The sequence below is a fragment of the Cervus canadensis genome, chromosome 21 (assembly GCF_019320065.1).
Source record: "Cervus canadensis isolate Bull #8, Minnesota chromosome 21, ASM1932006v1, whole genome shotgun sequence".
Lineage (NCBI taxonomy): Eukaryota > Metazoa > Chordata > Mammalia > Artiodactyla > Cervidae > Cervus > Cervus canadensis.
The window spans coordinates 9,669,785-9,695,843 of record NC_057406.1 but is presented as its reverse complement, the minus strand read 5'-3'; the positions used below and the strand labels follow the sequence as shown (position 1 = coordinate 9,695,843).

At 49.4% G+C, this 26,059-nt stretch overlaps 1 protein-coding gene across 6 annotated transcripts in view; it reads right to left on the bottom strand.

Annotated features, from left to right (window-relative positions):
* Positions 1-26,059, bottom strand: part of PLA2G6 (phospholipase A2 group VI) — a 57,414-nt gene that overhangs the window by 17,202 nt on the left and 14,153 nt on the right. For 4 of the 6 annotated variants that reach the window (XM_043440879.1, XM_043440876.1, XM_043440878.1 and 1 more), the window contains 8 exons: positions 14,755-14,970; positions 13,535-13,718; positions 11,802-11,989; positions 9,186-9,282; positions 7,856-8,038; positions 3,288-3,396; positions 2,087-2,245; positions 258-336 (listed from right to left, as the gene is read on the bottom strand). In XM_043440879.1, coding sequence (XP_043296814.1) covers positions 258-336; positions 2,087-2,245; positions 3,288-3,396; positions 7,856-8,038; positions 9,186-9,282; positions 11,802-11,989; positions 13,535-13,718; positions 14,755-14,970 — 1,215 coding nt within the window. The remainder of the gene's footprint in view (positions 1-257; positions 337-2,086; positions 2,246-3,287; positions 3,397-7,855; positions 8,039-9,185; positions 9,283-11,801; positions 11,990-13,534; positions 13,719-14,754; positions 14,971-26,059) is intronic. The other 2 variants (XM_043440880.1, XM_043440875.1) reach the window with 1 other exon arrangement.

Below are 26,059 nucleotides of genomic sequence, written 5' to 3'. Positions count from 1 at the left end.
ACCCAGGACAGGGGCGAGGAGAGAAGTGACAGGGCCACAGCCAGCTCCATTGTGTGACCGGGAGCCTGCAGGGCAATTGATGGAAGTAGACCCAGGCTCTCTGAAGATTCAGTCTCTTTGCTGTGAACTGCAGAGGGCGCGAGCCACCTCCCAGAGCCAGATGCAGACTAACAACAGTCCCAAGCCCGCTGGGCGGCCCCGCCAGAGGCCTCGCACGTGTGCGCCTCCCCTGACCCCGCCCCATCCCCAACACTCACGTCCGCTTCTCGTCCCTCATGGAGCTCAGGATGAAGGCTGGCTTCCGGGCCCGGGAGATCTGTGTGATGTCCTGCAGTTCTGTGGGGCACAGGGCAGGGTGGGCAGGGGCCAAGCAGGTGCTGGTCCCCCGCCCCCCCTCCACGGGTCCTGGGGACAAACCTGGAGCTGTGCCTTCACCCATCTGTCCCTGGCGGGAGCATCTACTTCCCACCCTCTGCAAGGGCTCTTCATCCCAGAATATAACTGGCCCCTTGGGGAGCAGTGAGCTTGGAATGCGGAGGGGAGCCCACTGCTCCAGGAATGGCCCCCCACCCAGCCCAGCCAGCTCTCGATTTTCCTGTTTTCCACCCAGAGCCCCAAAGCACAAGCACCCTTGCCCTGCATGCTGTGTGAGCACTTTAGAGCGTTTCTTCATGCATGCCAGCCGGTGCTGCGGACAACCACCTTCTCCAGAATCCTTATCCCCGATTTACAGATGAGGCTCGTTTAGCCAAAAGGGCTGAGTCGGAACATTCCCTGGGGTTTGACTCCTTGAAGGAACAGAGATAGCCCAACTGCTTCCCAGACATCTCTTGTTCTGATCCCAGGTCTGGAAACTTCCTCAGCTGCCTCAGAGTGGTGCCCTCACCCACAGCATGCATGTTATGCCTGGGTCCGAGGCCCACCCCGCGCCCACTGAATGCATTAGCTGCTCTCCTGACAAGCAGCCTGGCCCTGCAGGGCCTCATCATCTGGATTCTGACGGGCCTGTCCCACCGCTGTGCATGGAGTCTTAGAAGCAGCGAAGCAGGACAGCAGGCTGCCAGGCAATGTGTCTCCCCTTCACCAGGGCAAGGGGCCAGAGGGGACGAGATAAGCGCAAGCCTGGCCGGGAGAGGTGGTGGACAGAGCGCCAGGGAGTGGGACGTGTGGCTGAGACAAAGGAGAACAGGGGACTAGAGCTGCATCTAACTCAGGGCACAGCGGTCCCTGCGGCTCCTCTAGGCCCAGGGCATTACCCATCTGATGCCGCGCCCCAGGCCCACCATCCAGCCTGGCTTGGGTGACTGATTGCCTGTAAAATTGAGAGATAATGATGGGGTGGGGGGAGAGGGGCAGGGTGGAGAGATGCAGAGCCAGAGGGACTAACTGTGGCTGCCTGCTCTGCCCTGTCCTGAGTTCAGAGTTGGCCAGGTTATCCTGTCTAAAGATGCTAGTTGTCTGATTCCCCAAGAATTTAAGAATAGTGCTGGCTTACGAAGGATTGGTCCCTGGCTGCCCTGTTCAGGGAACCCCCACTCCTAAACAATCCAGGGTTCAGGGTGGGCCAGGCCCACAGGAAGCCCAGGGAAGGTCTCTGCCTCCTTGGGGGCCGTCTCCATGGATACTGAGGATGCACAGGGGCAGATGCTAATTGCCTGGCCAGTAGGTCACTGCAGGGACCGGAAGAGGAGCACACTGGCCCCGGGCCTGATGGAGATGCAACAGCATGGCAGAAAGGCTCCTGGTAGAAGCCAGAGAACCCCCAACAGCTCTGAGCCCCCAAGAGCACTCCTCGCTGCCCACCTGAGCTCCCAGGGCATAGAGAGGTCAACAAAGCGCCCACCTTATAGGTGTCCAAGGAACCCTGTCAGAGGAAATGGACCACCGGCCATTAGCCAGGGACCCCACCAGTCTCCGGACTCTATGCGTTGCTGGCTGCCCCCCGAGGCTGACAAATGCTGCCCATTGCCCCTTGCTTCCTTTAACAACCTCTTCCCTGGGCCCTGTTTCTTTCTTTTGGCATTGCCTGACCCAGGGACCTGGGAACAAGGTGGAGAGGAGGGGGCATGGGAGGGGTCAGGCCTACCTAGGTTGTTTAAGCTGATCGGTGGGGGATGAGATCTTTCCATGGAGAAGGAGGGAGCTGCCGCGGAGCACTGCTCCATCGAGAACCCTTGCGTGAGTGGGAAGCGGTAGTCGGCCCCCACAGTTCTCAGCAGAGTGAGGAGCGCCTTCCTGGTGACGACTTGTCATGTGTGGGGAGGGGGAGATCGCACAGGATCAGAAATTGACCAGACGCAAATGAGAGGTCCCACCTTTCTGCACCTGGTCCCCTATCCCAGGCCACCTGAGGGTGGCACCTTGGGTGGTGCCCTAGAGCCCACCCCACCCTGACACAGCATGTGGACTCTAGTCTGTTACACCCAAAGCAGCTTCTGGGGTCTCGAACTTGGAACATGGATGAGAAGGTTGGTGTTTGAGGAACCCCCTCTTTCCCTTCTACGCCAGTCAAGAAAGCAGGACTCCCACCTCCATGTTGAGCAATTCTCAAGGCTTTTAGAGCTCAACAGGGACGAACAGCCAGTGGGTATCTACTCCCACCTACCGGATGGGATCACTGAAAACGCACATGCGCACGCATGCACGCTCGCTGGTACACACTATGAAGTATCACCCACAGCAACCTCCACAGCTCCCCGGAACCTTCCAGAGGGCTCCAGGCGGCTGGTAAGGAGGATCTGCTCTTTCCAGCCCGGAAGCCAAGGCTCACTGAGTGAGCACGCAGTGCATACACCGTGCCAGTGTGCAAGGGGGGCACACGTGTCAGGCAGCACATGTCAGGGTACAAGGGGGCACACGTGTCATGCACATGCCTGTGTACAAGCGGGGGGGGGGGCGGGCACACGTGTCACACAGCAATGCACCAGCCCGAGGCTGTTCTTACAAGTGATTCCATCAGTGAATTCTCCAAGAGTGGGGAGGAAGGCTGCTCCCACCGCCTTCCCCACTCCCACCCTAAGTCTTGGCACCCTGAGGTGGCATGCGGGTCACAGGGAAGAGGACACTGACTCAGCAAGCCCCCTAGGGCCTCAATTTAGTGGTCAGGGCCCCTGTCCTTGGGAACCGGAAGCTTCCCCTCGGGGCCTCCAGGTGCTCCTAGGTGCTCCCTGCAGGGAACAGTTGGGGGTGGGGGTAGACAGGATGCGGGCACCTAATGGCTAGGACTCCCTCCTCCCTGCAACCCCCCACACCCCTCCAACTCTGGTCCCAGAGTGTAGAGCACATACGTTTGCTGATCCTGGAGGCTATGAACGCAGGGGTTTCTCCAAAGTCATTCGGGGTGTCCACCTCTGCACCGAACACGATGAGGGCCTTGATCATCTCTATGTTGTCTTTCTGTTGGGGGATGGAGTGAGGGGGGTGGGAATAGGCAACAGCTCAGTGACACGTGGAGAGAAAGGACCTCAGCCTCTTCACCCCACAGCCCATCACCTTGGGGGGCCATTCACCAGGATGGGAAGAGACACTGAAACCCTTCTGACCTCCACTCGCAGTCAATCCCATATTGCAAAGTCTAGAGTTGGAAGGCCAGTGCCCTGACAAATAGGCTTATGAGTATCCCCATAGGTGAGAATCTAAGAACCCAGGTAGAACCTGGAATGACACCCCTCTCCCCCAGCCTGCCAGCTCCTTCTCAAAGGAAGCAATGCATCTATGACCTGTGACCCCAGAGACACGGGAACACTGAAGGGTCAGCTGCTGATTGCTTGCAAGAGTAGCAGGAAAGCATGATCAAGGAAAGGCCCCCCATTGAGTCCAGGGGGCTGGCTGAGTCAGGAGGAAACCGAGCATATGTCTTCCCTGATGGCAGCCCCCTCCCCAGAGCATGTGCAGTGAACGTCTGGAGGTGGGGCAGCAGGGCTGGCTGGGCACAGTTCCCAGGACACACCAACAGGCTGGCTGCCAGGAGACCTGAGCACTGGGCTTACATCTCTCTCTTGGGGTGGATTCCCTTGCCTAAAGCATGAAGAGGTGTGTCTAGAATGCTGTTTTCCAAACAGCTTTTCACACCCCATTAGGAGGTATATGGGCACAGGTAAATGTGTATGTTTTAACTATTAGTTATGTATTCCTTCTTTGGTTATCTTTTATTTGTGGCCCTGGTTTACCACCTATGGTGGTAATAGAACCGATCCTTCAAGTATCGGTTTGGTGCTGCTGCTGCTAAGTCACTTCAGTCGTGTCCGACTCTGCAGCCCCATAGACAGCAGCCCACCAGGCTCCTCCATCCCTGGGATTCTCCAGGCAAAAGTACCGGAGTGGGTTGTCATTTCCTTCTCCAATAAGTGTCGGTTTAAGTTTGAAAGCAAGCCAGGGCTTCTCTGGTAGCTCAGTGGTAAAGCATCTGCCTACAATGTGGGAGACCCAGGTTCGATCCCTGGGTCGGGAAGATCCCCTGGAGAAGGAAATGGCAACCCACCCCAGTATTCTTGCCTGGAAAATCTCATGGGCCGAGGAGCCTGGTAGGCTACAGTCCATGGGGTCGCAAAGAGTCGGACATGACCGAGGGACTTCACCTCACTTTCTTTCCAAGTGACTAAGCAGCAGCAGTAAAAGCAAGCCAACTTAAAGCAATGATTAAGTACATAATTGTAAAAGTGGTTTGTGAATCTGCCAGAAACTGCGCAGATGGAATGCAGGTGACGCAAGTATGGAAGCAGTGGCCTAGGTCAGCACTTCTCAAGGTAGGAACTGTGGACCCCCATGAATATGGAGACCCTTTAGAGGGTTCCAGAGCTTAGAACTGTTTCATAAAAATGTCAAGATGCTGTTTGCTTTTATGCAGTGGCTGATTTTTATATAATTGTTTGTTTTCTTGGCTTAGTTGTGGCATGGGGGATTTTTCAGTTGTGACAAGCAAACTCTTAGGCTTCCCAGGTGGCTCAGCTAAGAATCCACCTGCTAATGCAAGAGACGTGAGTTCAATCCCTAGACTTGGAAGATCCCCCAGAGAAGGAAAGGGCAATCCACTCCAGTGTTCTCCCCTGGGAAATCCCAAGGACAAAGGAGCCTGGTGGGCTACAGTCCATGGGGTCGCAAAAGAGTCAGACATGATTTAGCAACTAAACAAAAACAACACACAGACTATTATTTGTGGCATGTGGGATCTAGTTCCTTGACCAGGGATCAAACCCCGGGTCCCCTGTATTGGGAACCCGGGAGTCTTAGCCACTGGACCACCAGGGAAGTCCCATGGCTGACTTTTGTACCCATGGTGTAAAAACAACTATGGATAAAACTCCTGGTGCCTTAAGCATGAAGCAAAGCAGTGTCCACAGACTAACTGTTGTCATGGTTTTCTTCTCTGCCACGTGCTCAAGTAAAAAGTAAATTCATTCATTAAAAAGCCAGCTTCGGGGGACTTCCCTGGTGGTCCATTGTTAAGACTCTGCACTCCCAATTCAGGGGACACAGGTTCGATCCCTGGTTAGGGAACTAAGATCCCATGTGCTGCAAGGTGTGGCCAAAAAATTAAAATAAAAAAAAAAAGCCACTCTCTTGATGAAGCACTAAGAAATGTTAATCTTACTACATTTCTACACTGGTGTTTTCAGTGTCATAAAATGGAGAGTGTGCACACAGCGTGTCTGCGGCATAACCAAGTATGATGGTTGTCTCAGGAAAATTCCCATGTGACTCTCTGAGTCGTGAGCTGTTTTTCATGAAACACTGTTTTCACTTGAGAAACGACTGGCAGGCAAACTATAATTGTTCAGCTTTGGGTATCTAGGAGACATTTTCTCAAAAATGAATGCAGTGAGTTGTCACTTCAAGAAAAACAGCTGGCAGTATTTTGTGCCAGTGATAAAACTCAAGCTTTCAAACAAAAACTGGAATTCTAGAAAACTGATATACACCATGATGGGCTTCGATGGTTTCCCCAAATTTAGAAACTGTTCTAATGAAATCATGGTGATATTTACAAATGTGGGGGTGTTGAGACTGTAAAATGAAACGAGTCAACATTTGGAAGCTGGGCATACTCAGCGAACTAGTATTTTCCAAAGATGACACAGAATCGTGCATAGGTTAAAAGATCCATGCAAAGTGCAAGAGATGCCAATAGATTTGACTGTAACAAAGTGTGAAAAGTCCAAGGAGATGGCTTCAGAGTGTCCACTGCACTCAACTTGTCAGAAACTACCCCTTGCCAAGTTTGGTGCAGACCATGAATCTGAGCAAACTCTGGGAGATAGTGAAGGACAGGGAAGCCTGGTGTGTTGCAGTCCATGGGGTCACAAAGAATCAGACATGACTTAGGGACTGAACAACAACAAAGAATATCCACAATTATCTGAAAAGGTACAGTTAACCTATATTTTCCAACTATATACACATCTATGTGAGGCTAGATTTTCTTCATATTTTTAACACATACAACGACATACTACAATAGAATAAATGCAGCAGAAGACAGGAAAATCCAGGCCTTCTCTGAAGCCAGGCATTAAAACGATTCACAAAAATATAAAACAATACCAACTGGTTTCTATTATTTTCTGTTTTGGAAAATAAAGTTGATTTTCCATAAATATGTTACTTACAATAGCATGGGCTTGGTAAATCATTCTTGTTTTTTTTTTTTAATTAAAAAAAATTATTTTTCTTTCTTTTCTTTGGCTGCACCAGGTCTTAGTTGTGCCATGCGGGATCTTTGATCTTTGTTGCAGCACACAGAATCTTTAGTTGTGGCATGTGGGATCTAGTTCCTTGACCAAGGGTCAAACCTGCTTTGGGAGCACAGTCTTAGCTACTGGACCACCAGGGAAGTCCTAATCACTGTTATTTTTAAATGAATTCATAAGTATCTTAAAATCCCTCACTTGTCATTTTTAATATGGTCAATATGGATAGATAAAATTCAAATAAACAAAGTGTATGAGATTCTCAATAGTTTTTAAGAGTATAAAAGGATCAGACAGACCAAAAAGTTTGAGAACTGTTCAACTACATAATTCAAAGGGCCCATTCAGTTCTAAAAATGTTCACAGTTCTATTTACAGTTTCAGTCTCTTGGGCAACATCCCCTCTACAATTATGACCTTTGGTATAAAACAGGATGTCTTTGAATTTGTCCTAAATCTACTTCTTTTAGAGTCCCAGAGAGATTTCCTAGTTTATGACTCTAAGACAAGTTGAACAGAATTATGGGTATCTATGGTTTATGAATTACGGGTACAATTACACACACACACACACACACACACATATCTGTAACAAATAACACTCCCTCCCCGGCATTTAATATGTTCATGCTGTAGTTTTCTAACCAGACTGCAGGCGCTTTAAGGGCAGAAACTGCGCTCTATGATAAACCAACAAAGGTGACCAGTGCCTGCCATGGGCCACCAAGATGTGTAAGCAGGCCTGCCTTCCAGAAGCTTGGAGCCTTCCAGGGAGATAAGAGTAACATGCAGATGAAGTTTGCCCTGATGATGCTGGGATGAGAACGAACATCCTAGGGATGCTCACTCTGTGCTGGGTCTTACATGTGCCGCTTAGACATCCCTCATAGAGTTACAGGGTGTCTACCACTGAATCCACTCAACACCTCTGCCAAGCGGGTTACCGACACCTCCATCCTCCACATGAGGAAGTCAGGTTTGGCAGAGGTGACGTGAGTTGCCCAGGGCCACAGTCAGGAGCCAGAGCTCTATTTTCCCCTCTCACAGTGTCCAGATGTCACATGGAGGCATGGGAATGAGAGGTCCCGGAGCACAGAGGAAGGGGTTTTTATTCTGGACTCAGAGGGGGACCTGACCCCTGCCGCATGGGCAGCCAACCTGGGGCTCACCGACATGGCCAGGTGCAGCGGGGTGTTGCCGTGCTCTCCTCGGGCGTCGGCGTTGGCCCCGTGGGTCAGCAGCGCCATGACACAGTCGAAACGGTTGCGCATGACGGCCACGTGCAGGGCTGTGTTCCCTGCGGAGCTGGTGCCATTCACATCGCAACCCCGTTTCAGCAGCAGGCGGGCCATCTATGGAGACAAGAGTCCCAGCCCCGGTCAGCTGGGCAGCCAGAGTGGCTGTGGCCTGTGGCACCTGATGGCACCTGGGCACAGCCACTTCCTCAGGTCTTGGGCCTCTGGAAAGCTCCAGCAGCAGGAAGAGCCCGGGTGGCAGGTAGCCCCAGACCTTGCCTTCCACACCCCTCAGGAACTAGGGGACAAAAAGCTGAAGACATGGTGACTTGAAAGGGGCTTCTGGGTCCTTTCCTGGAGTTCACAGGACCCCGTCCTTCCTTGCAATGCTTCCTCTGGGCCCTGCCCCAGAACGGCCCCACTCCCTATGACCCTGCCCGGGACCCTGCAGAGGTAGGACCCCCTCTCTGTGCCTTGGCAACACGCACCCCTGCTCACCAAAAGTCCTGGGGGGCCTGGGCTTTGGAACCCGACAGACCTGAGCCCAAAGCTCAGCCTTTCTTCGTCCCCACTGTCTGAGCTGGGAAAGGCCACTGCACCCCTCTGCACCTCAGTTTCCTCTGCTGTGAAAATGGGGATGCGAGTTCCCACCTCACAGAGTGAACAAAAGTCCTTTAGGAGGGCCTGACTTGGTGTCTAGCTCCGGGCATGAAGGGGCCCACAGTGGCTGGCAGGCTCCTCCCTCCTGGCCTGTCACATTTACAAGCAGGCCATGACCTTTGAGGGCACCCAGTGCGCTGCTGGGCTATGCTTCCTGGAGATGAGAGATCAGAGGCCTCCATCCTCCCAGGGGGTCAGAGTCTGGCTCAGGGACAGGCCTCAGAGGAGATGCTCGGCCAGGCTCTCTGAAGAAGTTAGAGCCACCACCAACACCACCATCATTCACCATCTTCAATTGGCAAGGTACTTGACAATTTATGAAGAAATCTCATGCACTGCTTTGCTGACTTTACGATACTGCCAAAGGTAAGCCATGGACTCCCAGTTCACACATGAGGAAACCACGGAGGGGACACTCACCAAGCAAGGCCAGGTTGTCATCTCTCCTTAGGCTTACCTGCCTGGCGGGCCCACTGCAAGATCAATCCCCTGAGTGTCATCCTCAGAGGCCTCTCAGGAACCCCCTTCATGTTGGCAGCTAAGGAACCAAGGGCTCTAGGACCCTCAACCCTGCCCACCCAGCTCATCCTTAGATACTACCTACCTCTGCATTCTTGGCCCAGTGGAGAGGGCTGGCTCCATAGCGAGGGTCTTTGCTATGAATCTGGCTGCTGTCCATGCCGACAATCATTTCAGCACACCTGGGGAGAGAGAAGGCATGTGGGAATGAAGAAGGCTGGCGGGGGCGACCTGATGTTGAAAGAGGTCATCATTTCATCAACTGGTGAGGGAAGGCTCCTGCAAACAGAGTTGCAACAAAACCAACCAGCATGCATGTCGTGGCATTTCAATGGTATCCTGAGTCCCTCAAGGCACAGCTCCAGCCCCCTCCTCCAGGAAGCCTTCCTTGATGACTTCAGTCAGCAATGATCTCTCTCATTGGTGCTGGCTGCAGCATTAGACAGGCTTGAGGTTAAGTCCCAGCTTCCTGCTGGTGACCTCTGGAAAGGGGCCCAGCCTGTCTGCAACATGGGAACTGTCCTAACAGGATATGCTGAGGAATAAAGGAGGATTAAAGGATAAAAGATATTCCAGCACCTGGTCCTGGGCCTGGCACATGGCCGCCCTCCATCCTCCCCTGCCTCCCTGGTGTTTCAAGCAGGGACAGTATCCTGTAGGAGGCGGTAGGCAGGGTGGTTAAGAGTACAGCTTTCCACTCCTAGACTGATCAGCAGAAGAAATGAAAACAGGGGCTTCAATAGGTATTGTATGCCACTGCTGACTGCAGTGGCCAAAAGGTAGAAACAGCCTAAGTCCCCATGGACAGACGAATGGCTAAGCAGAATGTGGGATAGATGAATACTACGGAGGACTACTCTGCCTTAAAAAGGAGGGGCATTTTGACACCTGCGATGACACTAACTAACCTTGAAGACATTAGGCAAAATGAAACTGGAGCTTCACAGACCCAGCTCTCTATGAAGCTCAGCTGAGCTGACGCCAACAGCAGAGGGGCCTCCAGATTAGGGTTGGGATGGAATCAGTCCCAGTAACCCTAACACTTGTGATTCTCAGAGTGCAACTGCTGGGGCTGCCATGTGGTGGCAGAGGGATGTGCCTCCTGGGGGTCCTGAGAGGCATGTGGCTGCGTGCAGGGCACACTGAGGGATGAGAAAACTGGTGTTGTCTTATGTGCAACGATCCACACGGGAGGCCGGGGATGTGGCTGCAGGTGTTGGAGGAGGGAGCAACCTGGACAGTATCTTGGAAGTAACCTAGAACAAGCAGGTTCTTGGGGCCAGTAGGGCGGCTAAAGTCAAGCCGAAGAGGGGCTGCCGTGCCAGCCCTTGGGTATGCGAGAGCATCACCCATCACATATGCCCATTTGGATCAGCAACTTGGTAACCTAGTGACTAAGGGGCGGGGGGAGAGTGTTAGGATTGTCTCCAACCATTTGGTCAGGTCTTTCTGAAAGTTCTACTTTGTCTTGGCTGTGCAAGTTGAGAATCAAGGAGAAAGGAGGGTTTGGTGAGCTTGGACCAGACCTTTGAGGGGACAGCAAGGCCCTTCAGAGGCCAGCAAGGTGGGTGCAAACCCCAGAGGAAGGAAGACTCTGAAGGAGGGTGAGAGTGCCTGCCCTCCACCCGAGGGGGCCTCTCCCCGTTCTTTCTCAATGTTTATCTAGCACTGAGGTAGATGGAAGGTACTGGAAGGTACTGTGTGACTTCTGTGTCCCCCTGTCCTGGGCTTTCTCTCATCCATCTCTGTAAGGCCAGTGCTTAGCACAGTGCCCGGGACTGAGGGACCATCTGACTCATTCACTTGTTCGTTCATTCCAGATACTGCACCTGCTGGGTAAGATTTTGAAACAGTCATCTCTTTTACCCCAGCCCCCCACATCCACCACACACACACACACCCCAATAATGGAGAATTTTCTTGAGACAGGGCTTTCTAGGGCTGGGGAGAAAGGAACGAATGAGTGGTCTAGGGACTCCCCTGGCAGCTAAGACTTCATGCTTTCAGTGCAAGGGGTGCAGGTTCAATCTCTGGTTGGGGAACGAAGATCCCACAAGACACATGGCACAATCATAAATAAATAAAACAGCTAAGTTCTATTAAAAAAAAAAAAAAAAAAAGAGTGGGTCCAGAGCTGCCCAAGACAAGGGCCTGGCACCTGCGTCTCAGCCGTGCCACCAGCCAGGAAGGAAGGACACATGAGGTGGACGAGACCTGGGGCCACTATACCAAACGTTCCTAGGCTTCCAGCTGGGCGCAGAAGCCGTACAGCCCTGCAGCCGTGAAGGTGCTGTGCAGATCAGACTGCAGGGCTTGGATGAAAGACGATCCAGGTCAGGGAAGGGGGGCCTCCTTCACTGGGCACCACCTGGGGAAGCAGGAAACGGGAACCCCCTGAAAAGTTTAAAATTGTTTTTCTCCAGTTTGGTAGAGGGAGGTTCCTGTTCAGAAATTTAGGTGCATCATTGAACAACTTTGAAAGTCCTGTTCTTTCCTGCACGGTGGAGTTGGTGGACTGAGATTCACACACCACCACCACTCCCCGTTTATCAGATATTCATACTTCCTTTGTGCCAGGGCAGCTCTTGGCACTCGGATCTGATGCGCAGCTAATGAGGGGGGCCACTGTTTGCCTGAGTGGAAGGACTGGCTCTGCAGACAAGAGGCCCAGCGGACCGTGCAGGGCAGGGCGGGGCCTCACCCCTTCTGGGAGAACTTCATGGCCGTGTGGATGGGGTAGCCGCCGGGTCCCATGATGTTGCAGCGAGCGTTGCACAGCAGCAGCACGCGGACCATCTCCTGCTTCCCCAGCTGGCAGGCCAGGTGCAGCGGGGTCAGCCCCTGGTTGTTCACTTGGTTCAGGCCGCCCGACGCATTCTTCCCCAGGAGCTGATGGCAAGATCGTGGGGTGGGCAGGAGAGCCAGACACAGTGAGGCCCCCGACCTGTCCCTCCCCTAACACCCACCACCGTGGCCGTCCCTCTCTGGGGTTTCAGGGGAAGCAAAGCTGGACTCAGTGAGAACCGAGCCAAGAACTTTAAGAGAAGCAACAGAGAAAGGAGGATCCAGGGGCAGGAAGAAGCCAGCTGTGCCAGTGTTGGCTGGGGCATTGGTCTGGCCTGCCTATGGTGTGCATGAAAAATTTCTCAATCAGGAAACTTAAGAGCAGGTTGTATCTGGGGTGGGCACTGGGGGTCTGGGTGGTAGGAAGACTTGCTTTTCACTGCATATCCTTCTATCCTGCCTGAATATTGTTTTGCTCTGTGTAGGTATGCTTTAACTAAAAGAAAACAAAACAAGATACCAGTATTCGTAAGACAACTGCAAGGCTTTTATTTCCTTGGTTGTGGCTGAAAGTTGTCTCCCTGAGGTTAATTATGATCCCTGTGGACCCTTGTGATTGGCTGGGTCTGAGAACAGGTTGGGGACCCAGCAGGGAAGCTGAGGTGCTGACATCCAGGCCTGACTCAAGGGCAGTTCTGCTGCTCACAGCTTTGTGAGCCTCCCTGGGCACATTTCTTAACTTCACTGAACCTCGGTCTCCTTGGTGAGCAGAGGACAAGAGCCCCTATCCACAGAGAATTAATTAGACTACAGGGCCAGATACAAGACCAGCGATAAAGGACAGGTATTGATAAGAGTGTGTCCCACCCTCTGCTTGGAGCCAGGCTCCATGTGGCACTGTGCTGGGCCCGCAGTGGGGTCTCAGTAAGGGTGAAGTTCAACAGTGGGTGCAGAATTCCCTTCCCACTGAGCACTAATCATAAGACAGGAATCCACATTTTCTGGAATAATGTGGTTCCATTCTAATGCCAAGGGCAGAGAGAAGGATATAACCTTTGGAAGAATCTTTTAATTCTAGGCAATAAAATACAGCCCAGTATTCTGTCTCTTCTATCTGATATAGAAGGTAGCTTTTTCGTCACTTGATCTACTCGCCCACAACTTTTATTTTTTATTTTTCTGCCCAGCTAATCAAAACTTTAACAGAAGGAGTCTCTCTGGCGCAAATGCCACAGCAGCCCAATGGAGTTCTGTTTGCTTGAGTTCCTGTAAAAAGTTAAGCCCCAGGTCCTGCTGGATCATGGGCACCTCGAGGCAGGAGCTGAAATGCATTCACCCAGCCCAGGGGTCAGGCCTATGGCGGGTGTTTGGGATAAACTGAATTAAACTGATGGGCGGGTCTGGACTTTGAGCTCAGTTTGCTGGGCTGGAGGACTTTCCCTGGGTCATTGGACCAAAGGGGTCAAGGATGTGTCTCCATGACAAGCTTGCAGAGGAAAGAGTGGGATGGGGGGTAGACCCACCATGGAGGAGCTCAGGCCTCTAGGATCAAGGTGGGGGCAGTGACACCTGAGCCCAGGGTCCCAAAGACAGCCGTGGGCACAGTAAGGTGTGGCCAGCACCAGTTGCCCTGTCCCCACGCCTGCTCACCTGCAGCACCTGGGAATTGTCACTCTGGACCGCGTAGTGGAAGGCGGTCTCTCCGCTGTTGTCGGTGACGTCCATGTGGGCGTGGCAGTACTGCACAAGCTCCACCAGGATCTCGGTGTCGCCCTTGCGGCAGGCCAGGTGCAGGGGCGTGCAGCCCTCCTCATTCTCCTTGTTATTTGCGCAGCTGCAGGGGAGGGAGGGCTGGGGGGGTGAGGGGCGTGGCACCAAGTGGGCGGGGTGCTGAGAAAGCCAAGGACACACTCAAGGGAGGTGGGCGAGGAGTCCTCGAGCCTGCGTGCCCTGCTCCAGCCGTCTGGTTCAAACCCAGGGCTGAGTCTCCGTGTTATTGCATCTGATGTCATTCGTCTCCTCCATTTTTAGTTCACTGTGCACACCTGTATGAGGGACGTGCCTGAAGGCCACCTCGGCCTGAAATGGGCAGTGCGGTGGCGTAGAAAGAATCGCAGAAGGCAGAAATCTCACCAACCTTGGGCAATTCACTTAAGCTTTTTTTAGGCTTCAATCACCTTATCTGCAAAACTATAAAAAATAAAACCTGCCAGGCCTGCCCTAGGAAATAGATAGAACTATTGTGAGATGAAACACCATGATGTCTGGGAACAGGCTGCTAAGCTGTCAAGGACAGTGAAGGGTTTTAAACTTTGGGGCTGGGAGCGGAAGCAAGCTGTCTGAGGCGGAAAACTGGAGGCGTGGCCACCTCAGGGCAGGATGGCGAGCTGGAACCCTCTGGCCAGCGCCGGGCCCTCACCAGGGTTATCCACTGACATATGCGTTGGCTGAACGGATGTACCAGTGTAAGTGCTGCAGCTTTAGAAGGGCAACCAGGCCTTTGGAAGGTGACACCAAGGAACTGGAGCCTTGTCAGCTGAGTGACCTTACAAGACACATAACCTCTCACCAGCCTGACACTACCTCATGGGCATGTCGAGAGGATTCAAGTTCACGGTGTGTCGAAAACAGCGACCAGGGATCTGGCAGCTGGTAGCCACTCCAGAAACGTTACAGTGCTCTCTCTGACTTCAGTCAGCACTCCTCCACTCCAACCCAGAGGCAGTGCTGCCCACTTTTCAAGTCACACGTCTGGGCCACCTCTGATGTTGTGGAGGGGAACTGAGGCAGGACTGAGAACTCCCCATCCCCACACCCAGTGTCTCCAGGGTCCTGCCCTCCCACCCCACCTGGTCAGGTCCCCCGCCCACCTGATGATGCGGCTATGATGGAAGCACTCTCGGATGCCCAACTCCACCGCCAGGTGGGCCACCGACCAGCTGGGGTGGTTGCGGATGAGGTCGGTCAGCTGCTGCAGGACCTCAGCTTGCAGGATGTGCGTGGAGCTCTCGTAGAAGGGTGGCAACTGGGAAGAATACTGCTGGAAGTTCACCAGGGCGTCGGCCTCTATCTCCAGCTGGAAGAGTCTGAGGAGCCAGGGCAGAGGAGGAAGACATGAAAATCAGCCAGGAGAGGCCCTCAGCCCGTGCCCTTGATGGAATCCGAAGACTTGCATCCCTCAAACAGGTCCCTGCCTGCTTCCAGGTGTGGACTGACCTGCTCCAGCTGGACTCTCCTTCCTCCCACACACACCCTTACATGGAGGTGGTGCTTCCTTTTTATCTGAAAAGATTTCCTGTCTTTTCTTTCTTTCTTTCTTTCTTTCTTTTTCCATTTATTTTTATTAGTTGGAGGCTAATTACTTTACAATATTGTAGTGGTTTTTGTCATACATTGACATGAATCAGCCATGGATTTACTTTTCTTTCTTTTTTAAAAAATAACATCACATATATTTTCACAAGCACTGCTGCATATCCATGGCCCAGCATGTAATCAAAACTCACCAGGCACATGAGGAGGTAAGAAAATATGAAAGAAAACCAACAGAAACAGTATACAACAGAAATAGATCTCTAAGTAGGGATGGGGGTGGGGCTGCAAACACTGAAGCTATCTGACACAGACGTTAAAATAACTGTGATAATATTCAAGAGGACAAAATAGACAATTTTGGCAAATCACCTTAAACTATTAAAAACAAGAACCAACCAAGCGGAAATTGAAGAACAGACAAATACAATAGCCAAAATTAAGAGCTCAATGGCTAGGTAGAGTAGCAGATTGGGCAACGCGGAATAGAAAATTAGTGAAAAGGAAGATAGGTCAGAAGAGAGTAAGTAGAATAAAGCAAGGAGAGAAAGAATCTTGGAAAATACAGGAAAATAGATAAAAGACATAAATCCCCATGACCAGAGGAGCCTGGCAGGCTACAGTCTGTGGGGCCACAAAGTCGGACATGACTGAGAGACTAAGCACATAGAATATATAATGAAAAGATCTAGCACACATATAGGTGGAGCCACAAAAATGGAATAGAAAAAGAATTACATAGGACCTTTCTGGTGCTACAGTGGATAAGAATCTGCCTGTCAATGCAGGGGACATGGGTTCAATCCCTGATCTGAGAAGATTCTACCCGCTTCAGAGCGACTAAGCCTATGTGCCACAATTACTGAACCTGTGCTCTAGAGCCCATGAGTTGCAGCTACTGAGCCTCTGTGCTGCAACTACTGGAGCCTGTGCACTAGAACCTACGCCTCACAACAAGAGAAGCCACCACAGTGAGAAGCCCACTCACCACAACTAGACAGTAGCACCCACCCTCTGCAAGGACAGAAAGCCTGCAGACAGCGAGACCCAGGGCAACCAAAACCAAAATTAGTTAATCAATTTTTTAAAAAAGAAAGAGAACTGTACAGAAACCATACTTGAAGAGTTAATGACTATGAACTTACCAAAACAGATGGAAAGCATTATTCCATCCATTTTAAATATCCTATATAGGATATAAAATATCCTATATCCCAAATTACTAATCTACCCCCCTCACCAAATCCACACTTACACTCCTCCCACTGGGCCACTGAGCAGTGGTAATTTATATGTCTTTATTCTTTAATCTTCCCTGGTGGCTCAGATGGTAAAGGATCTGCCTGCAATGCAGGAGACCCAGTTTTGATCCCTGGGTCAGGAAGATCCCCTGGAGAAGGGAATGGCTACCCACTCCAGTATTCTTGCCTGGGGAATTCCATGGACAGAGGAGCCTGGTGGGCTATAGTACATGGGACTGCAAAAAGTCAGACACAACTGAGCAACTTTCTTTCACCTTTTACCCTTTAATCTGGCTTTGTAACTGTTTTACCAAGACAGTATGGTGGAAGTTATGCTGTCCTAGTTTCTGGATCAAGGCTTTAAGAGACTGGAAGCCTCTATCTCTTTTTGCTTGGAACTCAACCATCACACTGCAGGGAAGCTGAAGCACCTAAGGGGATGCCTCTTGGCCCTGAAACCTTAACCCTGAATGAACTCCCAGTCAACAGTACAGTACAGTACAGTGAAGTCGCTCAGTCGTGTCCGACTCTTTGTGACCCCGTGGACTGTAGCCCACCAGGCTCCTCTGTCCATGGGATTCTCCAGGCAAGAATACTGGAGTGGGTTGCCATGCCCTCCTCCAGGGGATCTTCCCAACCCAGTCAACAGCCAGCACCAACTTGCCAGTTGTCAGTCATCTTAGAACTGGATCGTGCAGTCAAATCACCCCAGATAATACCATGTATTGAGTTGGCCAAAAAGTTCATTTGGGTTCAAATGTACTTTTTGGCCAACCCAATAGAATCAAACTGAGCCTTTCCCACTAAGGTGTGCTCAACTCACAGATCTGTGGGCTAAATAACATACTATTTTAAGCCACTAAGTTTTGGAGGAGTCTGTTGCATAGCAATAACAGAGAGTAACATATATTGGTCAACATATTGTAATGTGGCAATAATTGACACATGTGCCACGTTACAGCTGCTAAAAAAATGCAAAGAGAAAACATTAAAAAAGGGAAAGAGGAAAAAAGTTGTCTTCAGAAGGCAAGCATCAGAGTCAACAATGAAGCTCAACAACAAGCTCAACAATGGAAGTCAGAGATAACGAGATGACATCCTAAAGAATTAAAAGAAAATAAATGGCATTAAGAATTCCACATCCAGAAAAAATTTCAAGTATGAATTTGAAATTAAAATATTTCATCAAACAAAGGATAAAAAGAGAGAGAAAAGGAAACAGGTTGATTGTTTCATTAGTGGACCCAAACAAAAGGAAATATAGATGGATTCTCTTCAGGTAGAAGGATCTTGACCCTAGGTGGGTGGTCAAAGAGGCAGGAAAAAAAAAAGTAAGCACCATAAAAATGGTAAATATGGGAGTGAATCTAAATAAATACTGACAGTGTAATGTCTTATTGGATTTAAATTAAAATACTATAAAAAGAATAGATGGCATAGAAGTCTTGAGGGTGATAACTGGAGTTAAAGGGTTATAAGACCCCTTTATTGTTCTGGAAGCTGTCAAAGTACCAATTATAGTTCTGTAAGGTCAAGGATCATCAAAAAAGCAAGAGAGTTCCAAAAAACCATCTATTTCTGCTTTATTGACTATGCCAAAGCCTTTGACTGTGTGGATTACAATAAACTGTGGAAAATTATGAAAGAGAGGGGAATATCAGACCATTTGACCTGCCTCTTGAGAAATTTGTAGGCAGGTCAGGAAGCAACAGTTAGAACTGGATGTGGAAAAACAGACTGCCAAATAGGAAAAGGAGTATGTCAAGGCTGTATATTGTCACCCTTCTTATTTAACTTATATGCAGAGTACATCATGAGAAACGCTGGGCTGGATGAAGCACAAGCTGGAATCAAGATTGCTCAGAGAAATATCAGTAACCTCAGATATGCAGATGACCCTTATGGCAGAAAGTGAAAAAGAACTAAAGAGCCTCTTGATGAAAGTGAAAGAGGAGAATGAAAAAGTTGGCTAAAGCTCAACATTCAGAAAACAAAGATCATGGCATCTGGTCCCATCACTTCATGGCAAATAGATGGGGAAACAGTGGAAACAGTGGCAGACTTTATTTTGGGGGGCTCCAAAATCACTGCAGATGGTGACTGCAGCCTTGAAATTAAAAGACGCTTACTCCTTGGAAGGAAAGTTATGACCAACCTAGACAGCATATTAAAAAGCAGAGACATTACTTTGCCAACAAAGGTCTGTCTAGTCAAGGCTATGGTTTTTCCAGTGGTCATGTATGGATATGAGAGTTGGACTATAAAGAAAGCTGAGCACCGAAGAATTGATGCTTTTGAACTGTGGTGTTGGAGAAGACTCTTGAGAGTCCCTTGGACTACAAGGAGATCCAACCAGTCCATCCTAAAGGAAATCAGTCCTGGGTGTTCATTGGAAGGACTGATGTTGAAGCTGAAGCTCCAATACTTTGGCCACCTGATGCGAAGAGCTGACTCCTTTGAAAAGACATTGATGCTGGGAAAGGTTGAAGGTGGGAGGAGAAGGGGATGACAGAGGATGAGATGGTTGGATGGCATCACTGACTCAATGGACATGAGTTTGAGTAAACTCCGGGAGTTGGTGATGGACAGGGAGGATTGCCATGCTGCAGTCCATGGGGTCGCAAAGAGTCGGACACGACTGAGCAACTGAACTGAACTGAACTGAACTGAAGGTCAAGGATGTATGTTACAATCTCTAGGGTTCTATCAAGAACTGTGAAGGGTTTCAGATTTTACCCTAGTTGCAAACTAACAAGTCTGTCTGACACAGTTTCATGGATGCTGGCAGAAGACACAAGATTCCTGGATCAAAGACAAAGGGCAACTTATTACTCACAGCAGTAGCATTTGTGCCAGAGGATCAGCATTTGCGCCAATTCTCTGGGACCCATTTCCCAGAGGGTGACATGAAGAGGGTCAGGTGACACCTGCTCATGTTGCCTTAGAAGAGAGAAACCCTGAGAGCAGGGAACTTGAATCTGTTAAAAATCATCAATGAGAACATCTGTCTAAGCTTTGCTCTGGAGGAAAATATTATCTTGATTACACAGAAGAGTAAGCAAACCTACTCTTTGCTCTAGAAAAAGACCCTGCCTCTATCTTCCATGGCTATTCACGAGACAAACATCCTTGTAAAGATAGTGTGGAACAAAGGCAGTCAGAGTTTCTGCTTGTAAGATGTACAAAAACACAAAAGGCCCATGGAGAACTACCTCCCAAAAGATATCATTAAAAGATAATAATAGAGTATAGATTTCCAAGCTAATAGAGATGGGTAAAATGGAATAATAAGAAAACATTCAATCATGAATTGCAAAAGCACTATGCTAAGTGAAAAAAGTCAGATTCATAAGACTACAGGCTGTATGATTAAAATGAAAGCTCTCAGAAAGCTGGGAATAAAAAGGAACATTCACAATGCAACAGAACAACACACAGAACCAACAAAGGTGTATATCTGGGTATTACTTTTGAATCCTGCAACTTTACTAAATTCATAGATTAGCTCTAGTAATTTTTCTAGGGAGTGTATCTGGAATCATGCTCATCCTCTTGCTTAGTCACTAAGACACATCCAAATCTTATGACCCTATGGATTGTAGCCCACCAGGCTCCTGTGTCCATGGGATTTCCCAGACAAGAATACTGGAGTGGGTTGCCATTTCCTTCTTCAGGGAATCTTTCCAACCCAAGGATCGAACTCACATCTCCTGCATCTCCTGTATTGGTAGGCAGATACTTTACCACTTAATCCACACAAGTGGTAAAGAATCCACACAATCTTGAAATACAGACATACAAAATACCCCTGCCAAAATGCTGTAAGGAAAAGAACTTTATGTTTTAAATGTTCAAGACAAATGAGCAGGTAGTTGCCTGATCGAAGGGGCTCAACTGCACATGTCATCAATAAAAGGCAAATTAAAACCATAATTATGTACTAGTACAGATCCAATGGATCAGAGGATGTGACGTAACAGGAAATCTCACTTACTGCTGGTAGGATATGAGATGGGCATTATTCATGGACGTTGAGAATATGTACTGCATCGACCCACCAATTCCATTGCTGGATAGATGCCCAGCAGAAATACAGGCATGTATGCACCAAAACCAGAGACAACCCAAATATCTGATAACACCAACAAATACATAAAGTTCAGTTAGTTCAGTTCAGTCGCTCAGTCGTGTCCGACTCTTTGCGACCCCATGAATCGCAGCACGCCAGGCCTCCCTGTCCATCACAAACTCCCAGAGTTTACTCAAACTCATGTCTATTGAGTTGGTGATGCCATCCAGCCATCTCATCCTCTGTCGTCCCCTTCTCCTCCTGCCCCCAATCCCTCCCAGAATCAGGGTCTTTTCCAATGAGTCAACTTTTCACATGAGGTGGCCAAAGTATTGAAGTTTCAGCTTCAGCATTAGTCCTTCCAATGAACACCCAGGACTTATCTCCTTCAGGATGGACTGGTTGGATCTCCTTGCAGTCCAAGGGACTCTCAAGAGTCTTCTCCAACACCACAGTTCAAAAGCATCGATTTTTCGGCACTCAGCTTTCTTCACAGTCCAACTCTCACATCCATACATGACCACTGGAAAAACCATAGCCTTGACCAGACAGACCTTTGTTGGCAAAGTAATGTCTCTGCTTTTTAATATGCTGTCTAGGTTGGTCACACATAAAGTTAGGCTGTAGTTATACAACAGGATTCCACGGCACTGAAAATGACTGACACAGCAGTGTGCAAAACACAAACCTCCAGACAAATGCTGGTCAAAGGAGCCAGACACAAAAGCAATTACAAAAGTCAGATTAATGATCACCTTGTGGGGGGGAAGAGGGCCTTCCAGGGTGCTACAGTGTTCTCCTTCTTGACAAGGGTGGTGTGATTTGTCACAAACACGTCAGTAACCATCACTCCTGGGTATATATCCAAAAAAAAAAAATGAAAGCACTAATTCAATTCGATACTTGTGCACCAATGCTCAGGGCAGCATTATTTACAATTGCCAAGATACGGAAGAAGCCTACATGTGCATCGACAGATGAACAGTGGAATACTACTCAGCCACAAAAAAAGAATGAAATCCTGCCATTTGCACAAGGGTGGACCTATAAAGTATTATGCTTAGTGAGATAAGTCAGACAGAGAAAGACAAATACAAGATGTTATCACTTATCTATGGAATCTAAAAAACAAAACGAATGTATGTATCAAAACAGAAACAGATTTACAGATGCAGAGAACAAACTATGGGTTACCAATCGGGAGCATGAAGAGAGGAGGGGCAAAATAGGGGAAGGGGATTAAGGGATACAAACAACTACATTTAGGGACTTCCACAGTGGTCCAGTGGTTAAGAATCTGTCTTGCAATGCAGTGGACACAGGTTTCATCCCTGGTTGGGGAACTAAGATCCCACATGCCACGGGGCAACTCAGCCCCCATGCCACAACTAAGACCTAGTGTGGCCAAATAAATAAATATTAAAAAAATAATTACATATAAAATAGATGGAAACAAGGATATATTATACAGCACAGGGAAATAAAGTCACTGTTTTGTAATAACTTTAAATGGATTATAGTCTATAAATATATTGAACCACTATGTCATAAACCTGAAACTGTAAATCAACTAGACTTAAAAAAAAAAAACCCAGAAAATAGAAAAACAAAGAGAATAAACAGGAGGAGAGGAAATGATGGTGAAATATGTCAAACAGAGGAAAACTGCCTGAATGCAGGCTGTGCCTGAGGGGGAAAGTGGAGTTAAGGAGATTTTTTTAAAGTTTATTTGTACAGCAATAGGAAATATCTAGTGAAGAGGAGGGAATTATGTGGGAGAGAGAGGAAAGAACTGGTAAACTGATGTCCTGACGTGGATGAGAGGGGACGATGACCTGGAGGCGGGAAGGGCCTCGGTCAGACGCATGGCTGGTGTGTCTTGAGTCACGACGGGGAAGGGCCTGGATGTGGGTACAGGCTGGGGTCGACGGGGTGGAGGGAGCTCTTCTCCTCTTCCCCTGGTTTCTGCTTTCTCAGTGAGACAGAAGCCAGGTCCTCAGCGGAGAGTGAGCACGGACAGGAGGGACTGGAGGTGGAGGAGGGAGGTGGAGGAAGGAGGACCAGATGTGCCTTCCAAGAGAACCGGAGAGATTCTTTATTAATTTGGAGGCACTAGGTCTTAGTCGTGGCATGGGGGCTTAGTGGTCTCATGGCCTCCTGACCAGGGATGGAACGGGTGTCCTCTGCAATGCAAGGCAGATTCTTAACCACTGGACCACTAGGAAAGTCCCTACATGTGGGCTTGCCAAACGCACAGGCTCGCATCCAGCCCATCCACCCTGAGATCTGAAAGTGAGAGCGGTCAGTGTGGAGGGATGTTCCTTCAGCCATGGTGGAGAATTGGAATTAACTTGTGTTGGGGTTTTGCCAAGTAAACATGATGAACAGACAGGACAACAGGAAAGCAGAGTGTATGCAAGTGTGTGAAGACAGTGATGTGCTGTGGAGTTTACACTAGGTAAGGAGTGAAATTTGGAAAACTCAGCAGTGGCCACAGGACTGGAAAAGGTCAGTTTTCATTCCAATCCCCAAGAAAGGCAATGCCAAAGAATGCTCAAACTACCGCACAATTGCACTCATCTCACACACTAGTAAAGTAATGCTCAAAAATCTCCAAGCCAGGCTTCAACAGTACATGAACTGTGAACTTCCAGATGCTCAAGCCAGTTTTAGAAAAGGCAGAGGAACCAGAGATCATATTGCCAACATCCATTGGATCAACAAAAAAGCAAGAGAGTTTTGGAAAAAATATCTACTTCTGCTTTATTGACTACGCCAAAGCCTTTGACTCTGTGGACCACAACAAACTCTGGAAAATTCTGAAAGAGATGGGAATACCAGACCACCTGACCTGCCTCTTGAGAGATTTGTATGCAGGTCAGGAAGCAACAGTTAGAACTGAACATGGAACAACAGACTGTTTCCAAATTGGGAAAGGAGCATGTCAAGGCTGTATATTGTCACCCTGCTTATTTAACGTATATGCAGAGTACATCATGAGAAACGCTAGGCTGGATGAAGCACAAACTGGAATCAAGACTGCCAGGAGAAACATCAATAACCTCAGATATGCAGATAACCTCAGATATAGCAGAAAGCGAAGAAGAACAAAAGAGCCTGTTGATGGAAGTGAAATAGGAAAGTGATAAAGTTGGCTTAAAACTGAACATTCAGAAAACTAAGATCATGGCAAATAGATGGGGAAATAGTGACAGACTTTATTTTGGGGGGCTCCAAAATCACTGCAGATGGTGACTGCAGCCATGAAATTAAAAGATGCTTGCTCCTTGGAAGAAAAGTTATGACCAACCTAGACAGCATATTAAAAAGCAGAGACATTACTTTGCCAACAAAGGTCCGTCTAGTCAAAGCTATAGTTTTTCCAGTAGTCATGTACAGATGTGAGAGTTGGACTATAAAGAAAGCTGAGCACCCAAGAATTGATACTTTTGAACTGTGGTGTTGGAGAAGACTCTTGAGGGTCCCTTGGACTGCAATGAGATCCAACCAGTCCATCCTAAAGGAGATCAGTCCTGAGTGTTCATTGGCAGGACTGACGTTGAAGCTGAAACTCCAATACTTTGGCCACCTGATGTGAAGAACTGACTCATTTGAAAATACCCTGATGCTGGGAAAGATTGAGGGTGGGAGGAGAAGGGGACAACAGAGGATGGCATGACAGAGGATGACAGGTTGGATGGCATCACTGACTCAATGGACATGAGTTTGAGTAAACTCCAGGAGTTGGCAATGGACAGGGAGGCCTGACGTGCTGCAGTCCATGGGGTTGCAAAGAGTTGGACACGACTGGGCAACTGAACTGAACTGAACTGGAGTGAAATTCACAATAGGGGTGGGGATGGTGAAAAGGCAGCAGGGTCATTGCCCCATCTGCAGGGTGGGCACTTTGCATTCAGAGTACCGGAGGGAAGGAGCGGGAAAGTCAGGAGGCAGAGGTCGGAAAGTGGGATGCTTGGGGTTTGTATCTATGAAAGAGCTGCTGTTACTGGTGATGACTGGGCTCAGGCAATGGCCGTGTGGACCAGAAAAGGTCAGGCACCAAGAGACCTGGGTGTGAGGAGTGGCACCCTGTGAATGAAAACAGTCACCAAGAGTCAAGACAGGAGCAGTGATGGCGCAAGGGAGGTCCGAGCCAGGGGCTCATGTCTTCGAGGATCTGGGGGAGATGCCTACAGTCAGGGAAGAGAGTGGGTGTTAGCCTAGGATGCAGTGTGCTTCACGGCTGAGGGACGAAGAAGACGTGACCCCACCTCCAGGCCCAGTGGGAGGGAACCTGGGAGGGGAAACTCTTGGGAGGCCTGCAGAAAAGCAGCACCCTCGGGTAAAGTCAGGTCCAGGTTAGAACAAGGAGGTGAAAGAAAGATCTGTAGAAAAGGGGAGGATCTAGCAGACCTGTGGGGCTGTGTCTTTTCTCTCTTCTAAAACTGAGCCTGCAGACTAAAGCACCCTGGCATCAGCGCGGGGAAGCCTCTGCTTTGGTGGAAGGGGCCTGTGGATAAGCTTCATGGGGGCCGTGATTTGGGAAATGGCAGGCAAATGCATGGATATGCATTTAGCCGGGGGGACAGGGAACCCTGAGACTCTCAAGGGGGTCCTGGACGGAAAAATGGCCAAGAACCACTGGGTTACTGCTGCTGCTGCTAAGTCACTTCAGTCGTGCCCGACTCTGTGCGACCCCATAGACGGCAGCCCACCAGGCTCCTCTGTCCCTGGGATTCCCCAGGCAAGAATATTGGAGTGGGTTGCCATTTCTTTTTTCAAGGTGTATATACAGAACCCAGGGAAAGGTGGACGGTATATACACTGAAACCGTGCACACTTTGCGTCACCTCCTCTGAGAGGGTAACAGTGTAAATGTTGTTCTTATGGTAACCTTCATTCGGAGACAGACAGCAAAGCTTCATAGACTGATGGTTGTAGTTCAGCGGACCTCCGAGGACAGGGCCCCAGGGTTCAAACACCTGCCAAGTACTGGGTAGTAGCTGGGCATTAACAGAAATGACTCAGACCCAGGCCCTGTCCTTCTGGAGCTCTGCGGGCTGGTGGGGGAGACAGATGGGCAGTCTAAAACAAGAGGGGCGGACAGAAATTCAGACAGTGGTGAGGGAGAAGAGAAAGGCAAGCATAGGCTCACAGAGCAGGTGCCCAAGAGTTGTAGGCCAAGGAGTATGGGGAGAGCACCAGGGTAAAGAGAAATTACAGTGAGATGAGGTCTGTGCAGGGAACATGAGTCTCACACAAGCCTGTTAGGACATTCAGTCCACCGAACGTGGGTCCTAATCCACCTTTTCTAGCTACTGCCTGAGCTCCTAGAGGGCACAGACCTGCCCTTGGTGGAGATAGGCTATGGGCTGGATAAACAGTGAATGGGTAAACTCCAGGGTGTGTGTCCAGGCAAAGCCCCAGCACAGAGGGCCTCAAAAGTCCACCCACTAGGGGCCAACCCCTAGGGGGAAGTCAACCCCCTTCCCTGGTGGTCCAGTGGCTAAGATGTCACGCTCCCAATGCAGGGATTCTGGGTTCAATCCCTGG